This window comes from Macrobrachium rosenbergii, chromosome 23 (genome assembly GCF_040412425.1).
Source record: "Macrobrachium rosenbergii isolate ZJJX-2024 chromosome 23, ASM4041242v1, whole genome shotgun sequence".
In the NCBI taxonomy this organism is placed as follows: Eukaryota; Metazoa; Arthropoda; class Malacostraca; order Decapoda; family Palaemonidae; genus Macrobrachium; species Macrobrachium rosenbergii.
The window spans coordinates 34625278-34640277 of NC_089763.1; the positions used below are offsets into that span (position 1 = coordinate 34625278).

At 34.4% G+C, this 15000-nt stretch overlaps 1 protein-coding gene and 1 long non-coding RNA gene across 2 annotated transcripts in view; one reads left to right on the forward strand and one right to left on the reverse strand.

Moving 5' to 3' along the window:
- Nucleotides 1–15000, forward strand: part of LOC136851473 (uncharacterized) — a 544852-nt gene that overhangs the window by 378066 nt on the left and 151786 nt on the right. The window lies entirely within an intron of this gene.
- Nucleotides 10479–15000, reverse strand: part of LOC136850945 (uncharacterized) — a 16846-nt gene continuing 12324 nt past the window's right edge. The window contains exons 3-6 of the mRNA XM_067124926.1: nucleotides 13917–13988; nucleotides 12456–12614; nucleotides 11568–11670; nucleotides 10479–10488 (exon numbers count right to left, since the gene is read on the reverse strand). Of these exons, the coding sequence (XP_066981027.1) occupies nucleotides 10479–10488; nucleotides 11568–11670; nucleotides 12456–12614; nucleotides 13917–13988 (344 nt within the window). The remainder of the gene's footprint in view (nucleotides 10489–11567; nucleotides 11671–12455; nucleotides 12615–13916; nucleotides 13989–15000) is intronic.

Below are 15000 nucleotides of genomic sequence, written 5' to 3' on the forward strand. Positions count from 1 at the left end.
AAAACACAAGTGGGTAGGATGCAAAATTTTTACATATATATATATATGTATACACACACACACATAGACATACGTATACACATCGTAAACACAAATTATATATATATATATATATATATATATATATATATATATATATATATATATATATATATACACACACATAGACATACGTATACACATAAACACAAATTATATATATATATATATATATATATATATATATATATATATATATATATATATATATATATATGTATATATATATATATTTGTATATAATGATTTTAGTATTGCTGTGACTAGCGTTATAAAAAAATGAAAAATAAAAATACTTATTACCTGCTCAGACTAACCAATATTATTTTCAGTTCATTAACCACAAGCCACTCAGGAGCCAAATAATGTATAAAAGTATAGAGAGAATTCGTAGAAAATATTACATTTTATATATTGAATATTAATTTTTTAAAATAAAGGTCACTTCCATGAGTACCACCCTTATCCCAAAAACGGTTCCTCACTTTTTTTTTTTTTTTTTTTTTAAACACTGTAGGCGTTACTTAAGGTTCTTTGCAGCGTCCCTTCGGCCCCCAGCTGCAACCCCTTTCATTCCTTTTACTGTACCTCTGTTCATATTCTCTGTCTCCCATCTTACTTTCCTCAGCCCTCTCTTAACAATTGTTTCATAGTGCAGCTGCTTTGAGGCTTTCCTCCTATTCCACCTTTCAAACCTCCTTTATCTCAACTTCCCTTTCAGCGCTGAATGACTTCAAGGGCCCCAGTCCTTGGCCTTTGACCTAAATTTTACATTCCATTCCTCATTTTTTAAAAGTGAAAACTGATTCATTTCGAAAGAACGAAATCCCTAAGTTTTAACTCACATGACGAAGGAGCATTCAGCCACCGGTAATCAGCGGAGACACTTGGAACAATCCGCTGCGGATGGATTGTGGCTGGACGGGAGGCGCTGGAACTTCCAGGAAGGAGAGTTATCGTGGCCATCCAGAGAATCGTGATGGTCACAGGGATCCTGATCTGAAAGTCCTTCATAGTTGGGGAAGATGTGATTCTCCTTTTGTTAGAGGTGGCTTGCGTCCCTGCAAAATCAATAAGTTCATTAATTGATTAGCTGATAAATAAATAAATTGATAAATTTATTGATAAATAAATAAATGAATAAATGAAAAGATAAATAAATTTATTTGTAGATTTAAATAATTGCTTATTTTGTTTATTTCTTTATACACACACACACACACACACACACACACACACACACACACACACACACACACACACACATATATATATATATATATATATATATATATATATATATATATATGTATATATATATATATATATATATATATATATATATATATATTATATATATATACATATACTGTATATTATATATATATGTGTGTGTGTCATTTGATTGATTGAAAGATTGACTGATTGGTTGGTTGATTAGTTAATAAGTAAATAAAAGAAAGCAGCTTTAGTAAATACCTGATATAATACTTAGAGATAAAACCAAAAATAAACATCTTTTATTGTTGAGATTTCTATCTTTAAAACTTAAAAAACAACTTTGGACTGATGTACATTCCACATTTAAAATTGATGTTACCCACGAAATATATTAGATCTACCGTCCGAAGACATTCATTTAACGTTCCTTTTGATTTTATGAGGGGTTTTGCACATAATTAATTGTCGTTTGCCATAAAAGTGCGTGTTAACGCCATCTGTTGGGATGACGCCAAAACAGGATTCTTTAACAATAATCTTCATAGCTAACAATGGCTTATTTTGAAGCAGACTTGAGGACATTTGATTCAATGTTGGAAATTTCTTCTATCGTTTATCTAGTGGAGATAGAGTTCTGTCAGCATTCAAGTTTAGTTTGTCAGCTCTTAATAATAGTTTGTTGCATAAAATGTACTACAAAGAGTAAAATCCTCTGCACTCTTCTTTACCTGACTGAAATGTTTTTTGCTTGCAACACTAGGCTGGCAGCTGCTGCAAACAGTGCATCGTTTTGCAGTAACAGGTTTGATACTCCCCAGTTTGCTGGGAGTTCCATCTCGGCTACAACTAAAATGTGGAATAATAGTTTCCTTAGTGCAGTTGTGGTGGAATCTCCTGATCTCCGAATGCTTGTGGAAGGAGCGAATTCATTCCTGCTTTCTGCTGCTGGTAACGTCTCCTGGATTCCAGGGGCGTCGGTTTTATTTTCTGTTCCTTCTTATTTATATGTTTATCACCTTTTCCCTGTAACTTGTCTCTCTTGTCGGGCTGATTTCCCTTCGGGCCCGTCTTGGGTTTATGTATAATCTGTTGACTGTACGGGAAGGTTTGCAGCTGAATACTTAAAGGAAGAATGATGCTAGATTAGCATGGCTCTTTTGAGTCTATATGACTTGCCATGTACTTTCACCACAATAATAATAATAATAATAATAATAATTATTATTATTATTATTATTATTATTATTATTATTATTATTATTATTATTATTATTATTATTTAGAAGATAAGATATGACTTGCCATGTACTTTCATCACAATTATTATTATTATTATTATTATTATTATTATTATTATTATTATTATTATTATTATTATTGTTATTATTATTATTATTCAGAAGATAAGATATGACTTGCAATGCACTTTCATCACAATTATTATTATTATTATTATTATTATTATTATTATTATTATTATTATTATTATTATTATTATTATTATTATTATTATTCAGAAGATAAATCCTCTGTTTATGGAACAGACCTACGGGGGCCAGTGACTTGAAATTCAAGCTTCCCAAGAATATGGTGTTCATTTGAATTCTCCTAACCTAACCTAATCTAAGTTCATTGTAAACCTTTACGGAGGTTCCTTTCAAAGCACAATTCAGTGTTCAAGTCAAGGGGGACTATATTTTAACAGAATTGCCCTTTCAAAAGAATCACAGCTTTCTTGGCAGTTGAAACGGGAAACATCCTATAGCCACTGGACCACATGTTTGATATATATATATATATATATATATATATATATATATATATATATATATGTGTGTGTGTGTGTGTGTGTGTGTGTTTGTATTTATATATATATATATATATATATATATATATATATATATATATATATATATATATATATATATTTAGAGGAAGATGCGTAGCAAGCGCTTTCTCGTGATGTGTATTCCAGCATCGTCGGGGCACAAGTAAGACTCAGTTTGGAAGAATAGTGAAAGGTAAACAAACAGAACAACAAAAAACACCAGAAGGTTAATTGTGGATGGGTAATAATAAAAAAAAAAAAGAGATTAGCCGGGATAATCCGGGATAATATTTGTTGACAAACTAGAACAGCGTACTTGAAGTTAGGAACTGTGGAAAGGGTGCCCAATTTTAATACTTTTTTGTGTATTTGTGTAAAGCGTGAATTTTAATACCTTTTTATGTATTTGTGTAAAGCGTGAATTTTAATACCTTTTTATGTATTTGTGTAAAGCGTGAATTTTAATACCTTTTTATGTATTTGTGTAAAGCGTGAATTTTAATACCTTTTTATGTATTTGTGTAAAGCGTGAATTTTAATACCTTTTATGTATTTTGTAAAGCGTGAATTTTAATACCTTTTTATGTATTTGTGTAAAGCGTGAATTTTAATACCTTTTTATGTATTTGTATAAAGCGTGAATTTTAATTCCTTTTTGTATATTTGTGTAAAGCGTGAATTTTAATACCTTTTTATATAGGCTATTTGTGTAAAGCGTGAATTTGAGTACCTTTTTATATATTTCTGTAAAGTGTGAATTTTAATACCTTTTTATATACTCGTTAAAAGCGTGAATTTGAATACCTTTTTATATATTTGTGTAAAACGTGAATTTGAATACCTTTTTATATATTTGTGTAAAGCGTGAATTTGAATACCTTTTTATATATTTGTGTAAAGCGTGAATTTTAATACCTTTTTATATATTTGTGTAAAGCGTGAATTTGAATACATTTTTATATATTTGTGTAAAGCGTGAATTTTAATACCTTTTCATATATTTGTGTAAAGCGTGAATTTTAATATCTTTTTGTATGTTTGTGTAAAGCGTGAATTTTAATACCTTTTTATATTTATGTGTAAAGCGTGAATTTGAATACCTTTTTGTATATTTGTGTAAAGCGTGAATTTTAATACCTTTTTATATACTTGTGTAAAGCGTGAATTTTAATACCTTTTGTATATTTATCAACATACTTTTGGAAAAATTTAATCACCCTTTCCACAGTTTCCACAATTATATAGTTAAGTATATTACTGTGTAAAATACAAAGACTTTCGATGTTTTAACGTAAACACTGATGAGGAACACCGCCTAAGTTTTCGAAAGGATTTGTCTTTAATATAGTAATACAGTTTACTATATAATTGTGGCTTTTTATCACACAATCGGTTTATCGCGAGATTGTGATTTTCTTAGCATTAAGTATGATGTTTCAGTTTGTGGCCAGAATACCCAAGATTTTCCTAAGTGATCCTGTTCTTCGTTACCCTTCGACATTTAGTCGTCTGGTGTTCTTCTTCTTCTTCTTCTTCTTCTTCTTCTTCTTCTTCTTCTTCTTCTTCTTGTTTACCTTTTGCCTTTCTTCCAAACTGAGTCTCATTTGTGCCCCGATGTTTTTCCCATTTTAGAAGTAGGTTAAATTTCGCAAGCAATTATTATTATTATTATTATTATTATTATTATTATTATTATTATTATTATTATTATTATTATTATTATTCAACGTAGGTTCGCACATGAATACAAGTTGACACCTTCCACTTTTTCGGAATGTAACATCACCTTACCGTTAAGACTTGTTTTTCATTCTCTTTTTATACAGATATACATACATGCTTACAAACACACACATACATATCTATATAAAGCATATATATATATATATATATATATATATATATATATATATATATATATATATATATACACATACATATATACAGTATATGTATATACATATATACAGTATATATATATATATATATATATATATATATAATACATACATACATACATACATATACACACACACACACACACAACACTTGAAAACTCAATTCGAAAGAAGATCTTCAATACATACCCAAGACGATAATCTTCAACTGGTGGGTCTCGGGTCAGTTCGTAGAATGACAATCTGTTTCCAGACTCGAGTAGCTTTCGTAATGTGCTTCTCTTAGCAAGAGTGGCTTGATATGCCTCTTTTAGCAAGAATGGCTTCATATGCTTCTTTAAGCAAGAATGGCTTCATATGCTTCACGTAGCAAGAAAATCTTAGGGGTGGCGTGTGAGGAAAAAAAAATGACGCAAAAAGTTGCGCGGGAATAAATGAAATGGTAAAGACGATGAATAAAGAGAAAGAACTGTGTTTTACAGCTGCTGATATTTGTCGTTTTGGGCGATAATCCTTTTGATTTAGTAGCGAGAACTGAACCTTAATGTTGATGAGACTTGAAAATGTCTACAGCGGCCAAGTATGTTATTTAGCGAAAATTGTAACATTCAGCATTGCAACATTTTGTTGTTGATGTTGATAAATCAAAATCAAAGCAGGGTCCAGATTTTACCATCAGTTTTTGTTAGGTTTTTTGGAATTTCATTGTCGTTTTAAGCTGTTTTTTGAAGTTTTCATTAGCTTTCGGGCACGAACAAGAAAACTTCTTGAGTAAAAAAAAAATGTCTAGCTTTGTAAGTCATAAAATTTTTTTTATAAATTTGTCAAGTAAGCATAAAGGTAGGCCGAAAAAAAAACAATTATAATAATGACAGTAAATAGACAAAAGTAAGAAAATGAGAGAGGAAGAAAAGCATTCGACATCGGAAAAATAATAATAATAATAATAACAATAATTTATTATTATTATTATTATTATTATTATTATTATTATTATTATTATTATTATTATTATTAATCTGTTGTGGGAGATTTAAATTTATGATGGACGAACATGAAGGAGAATTGCAATATAATGAAGACATATAAAAGTGAAATGAAGAATAATGATAAGATCCAGAAGTGGCAAAACACTCAAAATGGTCATTTTGGACTAACAGAGTTCCGCTTGGCACATTTGACAAACTGACGGAATGTGTTGGTATTACTGGCGGCTATCAAAATTGCAATGAATGTCTTAAAATCTTATCTCCCGAGGGGGCGGGGGTAGGGTCGTCAGTGCACCTCATGCGGTGCACTGTAGGCATTACTTAAGGTTCTCTGCAGCGTCCCTTCGGCCTCTATCTTCAACCCCTTTCATTCCCTTTACTGTAACTCCGCTGATATCCTCTTTCTTCCATCTTACTTTCCACCCTCTTCCAACAATTGTTTCATAGTGCAACTGCTCTTATAGTTTTCCCTCCTGTTACACCTTTCAAACCGTTTACTCTCGGTTTCCGTTTCAGCGCTGAATGACCTCGTCGGTCCCAGCGCTTGGCCTAAATTCTATTCTAAAACCTTATCTTTTCTCTCTCTTGTCGTGTCCAGCCTGGTACATATACTGTACAGTATATATATATATATATATATATATATATATATATATATATATATATATATATATATATATATATATATATATATATATATATTATAATAGATCTTGAAATTATAGTAAACATTTTGTTGCTATGGTTTTGAAAAACACGTGTGTATACTTTGTTACATTCCAAGGAGTCTCCCTGGCATTAGATTTCTTCCTGCCAAAAGGTGCGATCTTTTGGCTACAACAAGGCAAACGGATTACAGTCCATTGCTGGTTTATGCAACCTTCTATGAAAAAAAAATACCTTACTGCTAGTATGCAAAGCAATAATAATCAGTAGTACAAACATGTTGAGTAGGGCGTAGGTAGACACTAGCGGCACTGGGCTAGTACGATTGTAATGACTTATGCATTATGCTTCCTGCGACTCCACCGGAAATTAAAATTAATCAGACAGTCTCATTGAAATCATAACTTAAAATTGCAGTCATGACTTCGGTTAGGATTTGAACGTTCTCGCATTCAAATTTCAATTAACCTATAACTAGGTTAAAATCTGTATTATTTGTAGTCTGATTTTATTTGTGCTATTTTATTATTGTAGAAAAATTTGTTGTTGCTGAACAGCGTGACGTTATATTTTACAGTTAAAATTGCTCAATGTAGTTTGAAATCTGGTTTAGATCTGGTCTGGTCGTAGCTTATTTTGGTCATTCGCCCTTCCCAGCATCAAATTTCGTAACACCCCACTATACTGTAGCCCACCCCCCAAATGATATTCAAGAGAAACAATACCTTTCGATGTAGAAAACTTAAATAATATACCCCTTCTTAAAAACAAATATTAAAAAATCTTAGCATTAAGATGCCAGGTAAAAATTTTATAAGGAAGTTAACTACCGAGATTGTAAATAAAATATATCATTTACAATAAATAGCGACAAAACACTTGAAAAGACAAGAAAAGCCCTGTCAATTGATGTTAACAGCTAAATCTGTTAATCTATATAAGTTTGTATATTGATCTGTCAAATTGAATATTTGACAAGGTCGTGGTGGACTTTGGAACCAGAACCACATCATATATCTAGCACCATAGCCATCTAAATAATGAGGTAAATATATATATATATATATATATATATATATATATATATATATACATATACATATAGGGAGAGAATCACAAAGACGGCAGGATACTAATAATGTACAATTGTTTACATAGGGCCACGAGTCCTGTCTCAAAGAAAACGGGCAATTCTCTTCACAGAAAACGTACTAAATCGAGATTTCATGGGTGCCTAAGGTGATTGTGTTAATTGATGTTCTATTATACGTATGCAGGATCATTGGGATTCAGCTTTAGCTGAAGTAAATTTCCGCGATCTCAAGTAAAACAGACTTTTTTTCAGAGTCAGTTTTGTTTGTTTATGTTATGTGTGGTGATTAATCATTCCCAAATCATTCGTTTTTAGTTTTTTTTTTTATTGTTTCTGGTTAAACGACTTAGCCTATGCCAACACGGGCCACACCATGACTCTAAAACATTCACCACCTTAACACACCTTTGTGCAAGGTCCCGTGCAGGCATAAGAAGCCTCCTGCACACACATACACATACACACAAAATATATAATATATATATATATATATATATATATATATATATATATATATATATATATATATATATTTTTTTTTTTTTTTTTTTTTTCCGACCTCCCTGATCATTTATGTAAAACTGTCAGATCTCGTCAGAGCGGGATTTCAAGTTATTGTCCTTTAAGTGCTAAATGCAAACAAATGTAAATCAGATGTGCAAGTGATATATTTCCAAACGCTTTCCAATTACAGAAGGCCAATTGTTCATCATATAAATGCATCCTGTGGAAAAACTGATAAAATTTAAGGACAACCGTCTACAGCAATCTTGATAAATTTGATCTTTCTGGCAACAGTAATGAGATATTTTAGTGCTGGTCATTAAATACTCACACTTTTCTACAACAACTCCGCTTATTTATATTAATTACAACTCAGTGACTTTAATTTTTCTTCTTTATGCTATAAAAATTCGAGCTACAGTGCAGTTTGAACTACAGACTACTGTATAAGGTGCTAAACACCAGTAAGTGTAGTAAGTGCATATTTAGAAACATTTTATCATTTGGGATAAGTATGAATCTGATAACCATCAAGAAGGAATTGTTTAAGCTGAAGCTGGTTTTCAAACTGAGGCTGGTTTTTAAGCTGCGATTGGTACTAAACTGAAGCTAGTTTTTAAGCTGAATATGGTCTCTGAGCTGCAGTTGGCTTTCAAACTGAAGTTAGTTTTTAAGCTGAAGCCTTTTTTAAGCTGCTGTTGGTTTTTAATCTGAAGCCCGTTTTTTGAAGATGTAGTTGGGGTTTAAGCTGCTGTTGGTTTTTAATCTGAAGCCTGATTTTTAAGCTGAAGCTGGTTTCAAGGGTGCAGTTGGGTTTCATGCTGAATCTGGTTTTCAAGCTGATGGTTGTTTTCAAGCTACTGTTGGTTTTGAAGCTGAAACTGGTGTTTAAGCTGCTGTTGGTTTTTAAGCTGAAGTTTGTATTTAAACAGCTGTTGGTTTTTAGTATGAAGCCTGGTTTTTAAGCTGCAGTTGTTTTTTAAGCTGAAGCTGGTGTTTAAGCTGCAGTTCGGGTTTAAGCTGAAGTTGGTGTTTAAGCTGCAGCTGATTTTTAGTTGAAGCTGGTCGTGTTCAAGCTGCAATTGGTTTTTAAAAAAAATTTTTAAAGCTTCAGTTGGTTTTTAAGCTGCAGTAGATTTGTAATCTGAAGCTGGTGTTTAAACTGAATCTGGTTTTTAAGACGCAGTTGGTTTTAAGCTGACGCCTGGTTTTTAAGCTGATTCTGGTTTTAAGCTGAATCTGGTTTTTAAGCTGCAACTGAACTGGTTTTATACTGAATCTGGTTTTCAGGTTGCAGCTGGTTTTTATACTGAATCTGGTTTTCAAGCTGAATCTGGTTTTTAAGCTGCAGCTGGTTTTATATTGAATCTGGTTTTCAAGTTGCAGCTGGTTTTTAAGCTACGTGTGGTTTTTAAGGTGAAGCTGATTTTTTGCAGATGAAGTATCTGTTAGGAGAAAGAAAATGTATTAGTTTTTAGAGGTATTTAGGAACTCTGGAAACCAACGCTACCTCAGTGCAGAAAAAGAATGTTATACTGGATTATTTAATGATGTAAAACACTACTTCTCCCTTAACTTTGCTCCAATTTTCTTCATTTGCAAAAAGAATTTTATTTAGTATGTAATGCTCTGTCAAGTGAATGGTTTTGGTGTTCATGCCTACATCATGTAATGTTTAGTGAATTTTTTTTTTAAGATTTGTAAACACGACATAAAAAAAAAGGTTGGTTCCTTTATTGTGAGCTGCATTCATTTAAAAGTACCTACTAAAATAAAGACTATTTATTGTAGTGCATTTTGCAATAGTTGGCTTCGTACGTTAGAAGTACCTACTAAAATAAAGACTATTTATTGTAGTGCATTTTGCAATAGTTGGCTTCGTACGGCGTTCGAAATAGCCGGCTGGATTTTGAAAAGCTAAGCTACACTTGACTCTTGCAATGCCAGTTACAACTTCTGAGTGTATTTCAGGATCTACACAATGTTAGTCCATTTCCTTATCTTATTGAGGATTGCTTTGCTTCCCTGCATCAAAAACACCTTCATTCTCAACTTCTAATTGACCATTAAGTTTTGCTGAACAAGGAATGGCACAGTGTTCATTCAGTGTGACTGGAATGTGTAATTACCTAAAGGTGTTGAGGGTACAATTTTCTTCAACCCATTTTCTTTCCTTGCTGATGTACACACAGCCATATCCTTGTGGTCTACCAGTGTCCCAGCTGCAAGAGAAACTTTTGTTATGTACATCTGAAAGAGGGTGAGTTGATGTGTAGGCAATGTTCTCTGATTAAGTACAGAGTAGCCATAGTGCAGCACGCACTGGTTATATTCTTACTTGTTCCCGCGAAAAGTATTAATCATTTAACCTCACATATGTGCTTTTGATGAGTTCCTGCAAAAATATTAACTATTTTAACTCACATATGTACTTTTAGGTTTGCATCACATTTGTACTGCTCAGTACATATATCAGTAGACATTGAAATTCGCCATCTAAAAGTAGGGACCTGCCACACACACAGGCACTATCATGGTTAATGGAGTGCGAGTCGATTGTGGACAAATGTGCGGGAGTGCAAGGCAATACTGACTTGGCCCTGAGCCCAGTTAAACAGGGAATGTTGGAGTCAGGAAGGGCATCTGTTCGTAAAACATCTACCAACATCAGTTATGAGACGACTTATTCAATATAGAAACAGCTGGAGGAAGTTCTTTAGAAGCAGCTGGCCCAGCTATGCACTAAGCAGAGGAGAATAATAAGAAGGAATGTCCAAGTGAATGGCGAAACGCATTTGGATCTTTACCGAAAAAGCTTAGATTGAAAACAGAAGTAAAGCACTCTCTGAACCAAGTTGTGTTTGTCACGGTGCATGTGTGGTTGGCGTAGGAGTGGTGTTAGATAATCAAAGATATACAGCTATCGTGTGTAATGGAAGAGAGAGCAAAACAACGGAAGATTTACAAAGAGTAGAATCATCTGCATGTAGGTGGTTCGGACAAAAGGAAAATGTTGAGTACCAAAGTGTCTCGGATTCCGCAGCAGAGGCAAGAAGGAACTCATTATGCTGCTTTACGTCCAGGCTTGCCAAAAGGAGTTTATGTCACGATGGAAATTAAGGTGGAATAACGAGAACCAGTGGATGAGTGGAAGCAGAAAGTAGGCTAATGGTAACAAGACTGAATGAAAATACTGCTTTAAAGATCAAGCATTGCTCTAAAAAGAATTGGAGCCGTTTCGTATGTCTTGTCTTCCTTCAAGCATCACTGTTAAGCCATTGTTTCATAAAGAGAAGAGAGAGATAGAGAGAGGTTTGATTCTTACTTACTCTACATATGTTGGGGCTGTGTTGTCTACGTCCCAGGCGTAATTTGTCATGGTACCAGTTTTCTTGAGACCAATCCAGTAGGTGCGGTCAGGGTTTAAAAGGTCTGCAATGGGAAGTCGTAAATAAAACCTTGTTTTGAGATCATGTACAGTGCACATGCATAGGATATATATAAATAAATAAATAAATAAATAAATATATATATATATATATATATATATATATATATATATATATATATATATATATATATATTGCACTATTTTTAAATACAGGTATTGATTTTGCCTGACGTTACTGCCCTCAATCCAGAAGATTCACAATCAATCCTGATTGTTCTTGGGGTGCATCCACACTGCAGTAAAGCATGTCATAAACACGTTGGCAACTTGCAGTAAAGCATGTCATAAACACGTTGGCAACTTGCAGTAAAGCATGTCATAAGCACGTTGGCAACTTGCAGTAAAGCATTTCATAAACATGTTGACAACTTACCATGCTCATATCTTAAACAGGCTGAACACAGTCTAACGACATATTGGTAGTCCAAATCAGTGCTTCATCAGATTGCCCAGCCCTGGCCAAAGAATCATTCTCCGTAAAATGTCAGTGGCTTGTTTTACTAGTTTTCGTTGTGTATGTGATACATATAAGATAAATTGCTGTTATGTAAATGACACGTTTTGCTGTAGTGTGGACCCACCCTTAGTAGCCCGATGCATTGGAGACTGATGGCTAAACTTGTGTTGCTCAAACGGTGTTGAGAGACTCTCATAGTTGAATTTGAACCTTATGTAATATGAAAACAGTTATGTGTATGATCCCTCTTCCAAATTACCATTAAACTTTAACGCTTCATTTCATTGTTAGAGAAATGATTATACTAACCCTTAATGGCGTAGGATTCATTGGCAGAAGTGATCTGAGCTAAGTTAGAAGACCATGAGATGCAGGTACTCTTTGCGTAACTCCAGCTGGCCAAAAATTTACTTGTTGGCCAATAGCAAATGTCATTGTGTCTGTACCAGTAAAGTCCACATCTAGGATCTATAAGGAAAACAGAATAATCAGAAAATCTCATAAACTTCCTTGAATGGGCTTAGTAAGTCAAGTGAAATTGCTTGGGGCCAGAAATTGCTTGGGACCAGATAGAAGAGGTGTACCAGCAACGAATGATATTCAGCTAGGAAGGACAGAGCCTAACTAATCTAATGGCCCGACTGACGTCATAAATCCCCTATTTTTTAAATATTTTTGTTAGAGAGAACAGAATTCATAAAGTGAATTAATGAAGAAATTCACCTTTCCAGGTGGAATTCAAACTCGCACTGACTGCAAGTAATAACCCCATTCCTAGAACCAAGTGGCTCTATTTCCTCATTCATTTTGTCTGGGATGGTAAGACTTAGGTGTGTTACAAGGTCACTGTGACACCAGTTGACTCTGTGGATCATTAAAAACAGTGGCAGAATGTTGAAGTAGTGAACGGAGGATTTATCTGTCTAAAGTCTGGTCCACTTTCAAATAGGGCTACAGCTCCAGCATTTTTTTTTCATATTTATGTTTACCTTTTTTTCAGATATTTCACTAGTGTTTTCACTGTACTATTTTCTGTCTGCGTGAGTAGGCCAAAGGCCAAGCACTGGGACCAATAAGGTCATTCAGCGCTGAAACGGAAATTGATAGTGAAAGGTTTGAAAGGTGTAACAGGAGGAAAACCTCACAGTTGCACTATGAATCAGTTGTTAGGAGAGGGTGGAAAGTAAGATGGAAGAAAAATATGAAAGGAGGTACAATAAAAGGAATGAAAGGGGTTGCAGCTAGGGACCGAAGGACCGCTGCAAAGAACCTTAAGTAATGCCTACAGTGCATCGCGTGAGGTGCACTGCTGTAGCATAGTTCAGTATTTCTTAAGGCCGCCACTAACGTTCAGTTATACCTGGGCAGTTATGCCAGCACAGTCGGCCTGTGGAGGCAAAACTGAACCCAGAAACATTCAGGTTTGCCTGCACAGGCATAATTGCACAGGTATAACTGAACGTAAGTGGGTTCAACTTTGCCTACATAGGCCAACTGTGCAGGTATGTAGGCCAACTGTGCAGGCATAACTGAGCGCAAGTGGCGGCCTTTAATGTACCGAACATATATTAAAACCAATACGGCATCATTACAGAGTTCAGTGAAATATAAGGCTTCAGAGTACCTAACTGTGAATAACAATGATTACTTAAACAGACTCAAGGCATCAAAGTACATGAGAATTGAATGTGTTGGAAGACAGTCAAAAATGATTTAATTTAAAAAATTCAATTATAACTTTTTGAGTGAAATCAACGTAAGAGGACCCACCATTCTGAAAAAACTGAGGTGTGACTGCTTGGAGAACTGTAGTGGAACGCGTTGCAGTTGTAGTAGTGGCACCTGGTAAAGTAGATGCCCATATTAGTGAGGTTAACTTCAGTTTTCATGGAGACTCGTAATAGAAATGCATGTGACAGAGGAGTAGCATATTTCCAGCAAAGTCTGTTGGGGTAGGAGTGCACATTGAGGGGTAATCTCATCATCCGTTGTGGCCTTAGGAGTGGGAGAACATAAGGAGTAGTTATAGCCTTTACCGAGGCTGTTGGAATAGGAGAGAAGTAAATTACAACTATAATTGCAGAAGAAGGAGGAACACATATTAAGGAGTAATTCCTGCCGCCTCAGTGGCTGTTGGGTCAGGAGCACCTGTTAGGTAGGAGTAATTTCAACCCTAGCATTGGCTGTTGCAGTAGGAGCACACATCAAAGATGATCAGAGAGAAGTAGTTTCTAGAATTGGAGCTCCTACCATGGGTGGCGGTAGTTTTAGCCTCAATGGTAGCTGCCCCAGTAGGAACACTTATTACGGAGGAGTAATTTCACTATTATCAGGGGCCATTGCGGAAGAAGTACATGTTAGTGAGAAGTATCTTCAAATTTAGGAGTGTTTTATGGGGGAGCAGTCCAGCCTTGGTAGAGGTTGTTGAAATGGGAGTAGTTTGAACAGGAGTAGTTTAATCCCCAATTGCGGCTTATGGAGTATATAAGTAGCAGATTTGGCTTTCAAGGTTACTGTTGGAGTAGCAGGAGCACAACATTAAGGAGTAACAAGTTAATGGCCCAGCAGCGGTTATTGAAGAAGCAGTACTCACCGTGGAAGAGTAGATCAGGCTTAGTAACTGCTGTTGGGGTGGGAAGCATCTTGTGAATCATTTACTGTTAGACTCGACTGTAGACTTTCAGTCTTATGTAGGAAATCTAAAATCGCGACAGCGTAATAAAAAAGGAAGAGTGGGACTCTGTGTAGCCTACATAATATGTTGTAAGACTGCGGCATGGGATTGAGAGGAGCGGATTTTATCTCATCATTACCATGGAATCAAAAGTCTTACAAGTTACGAAAATGATCAGTT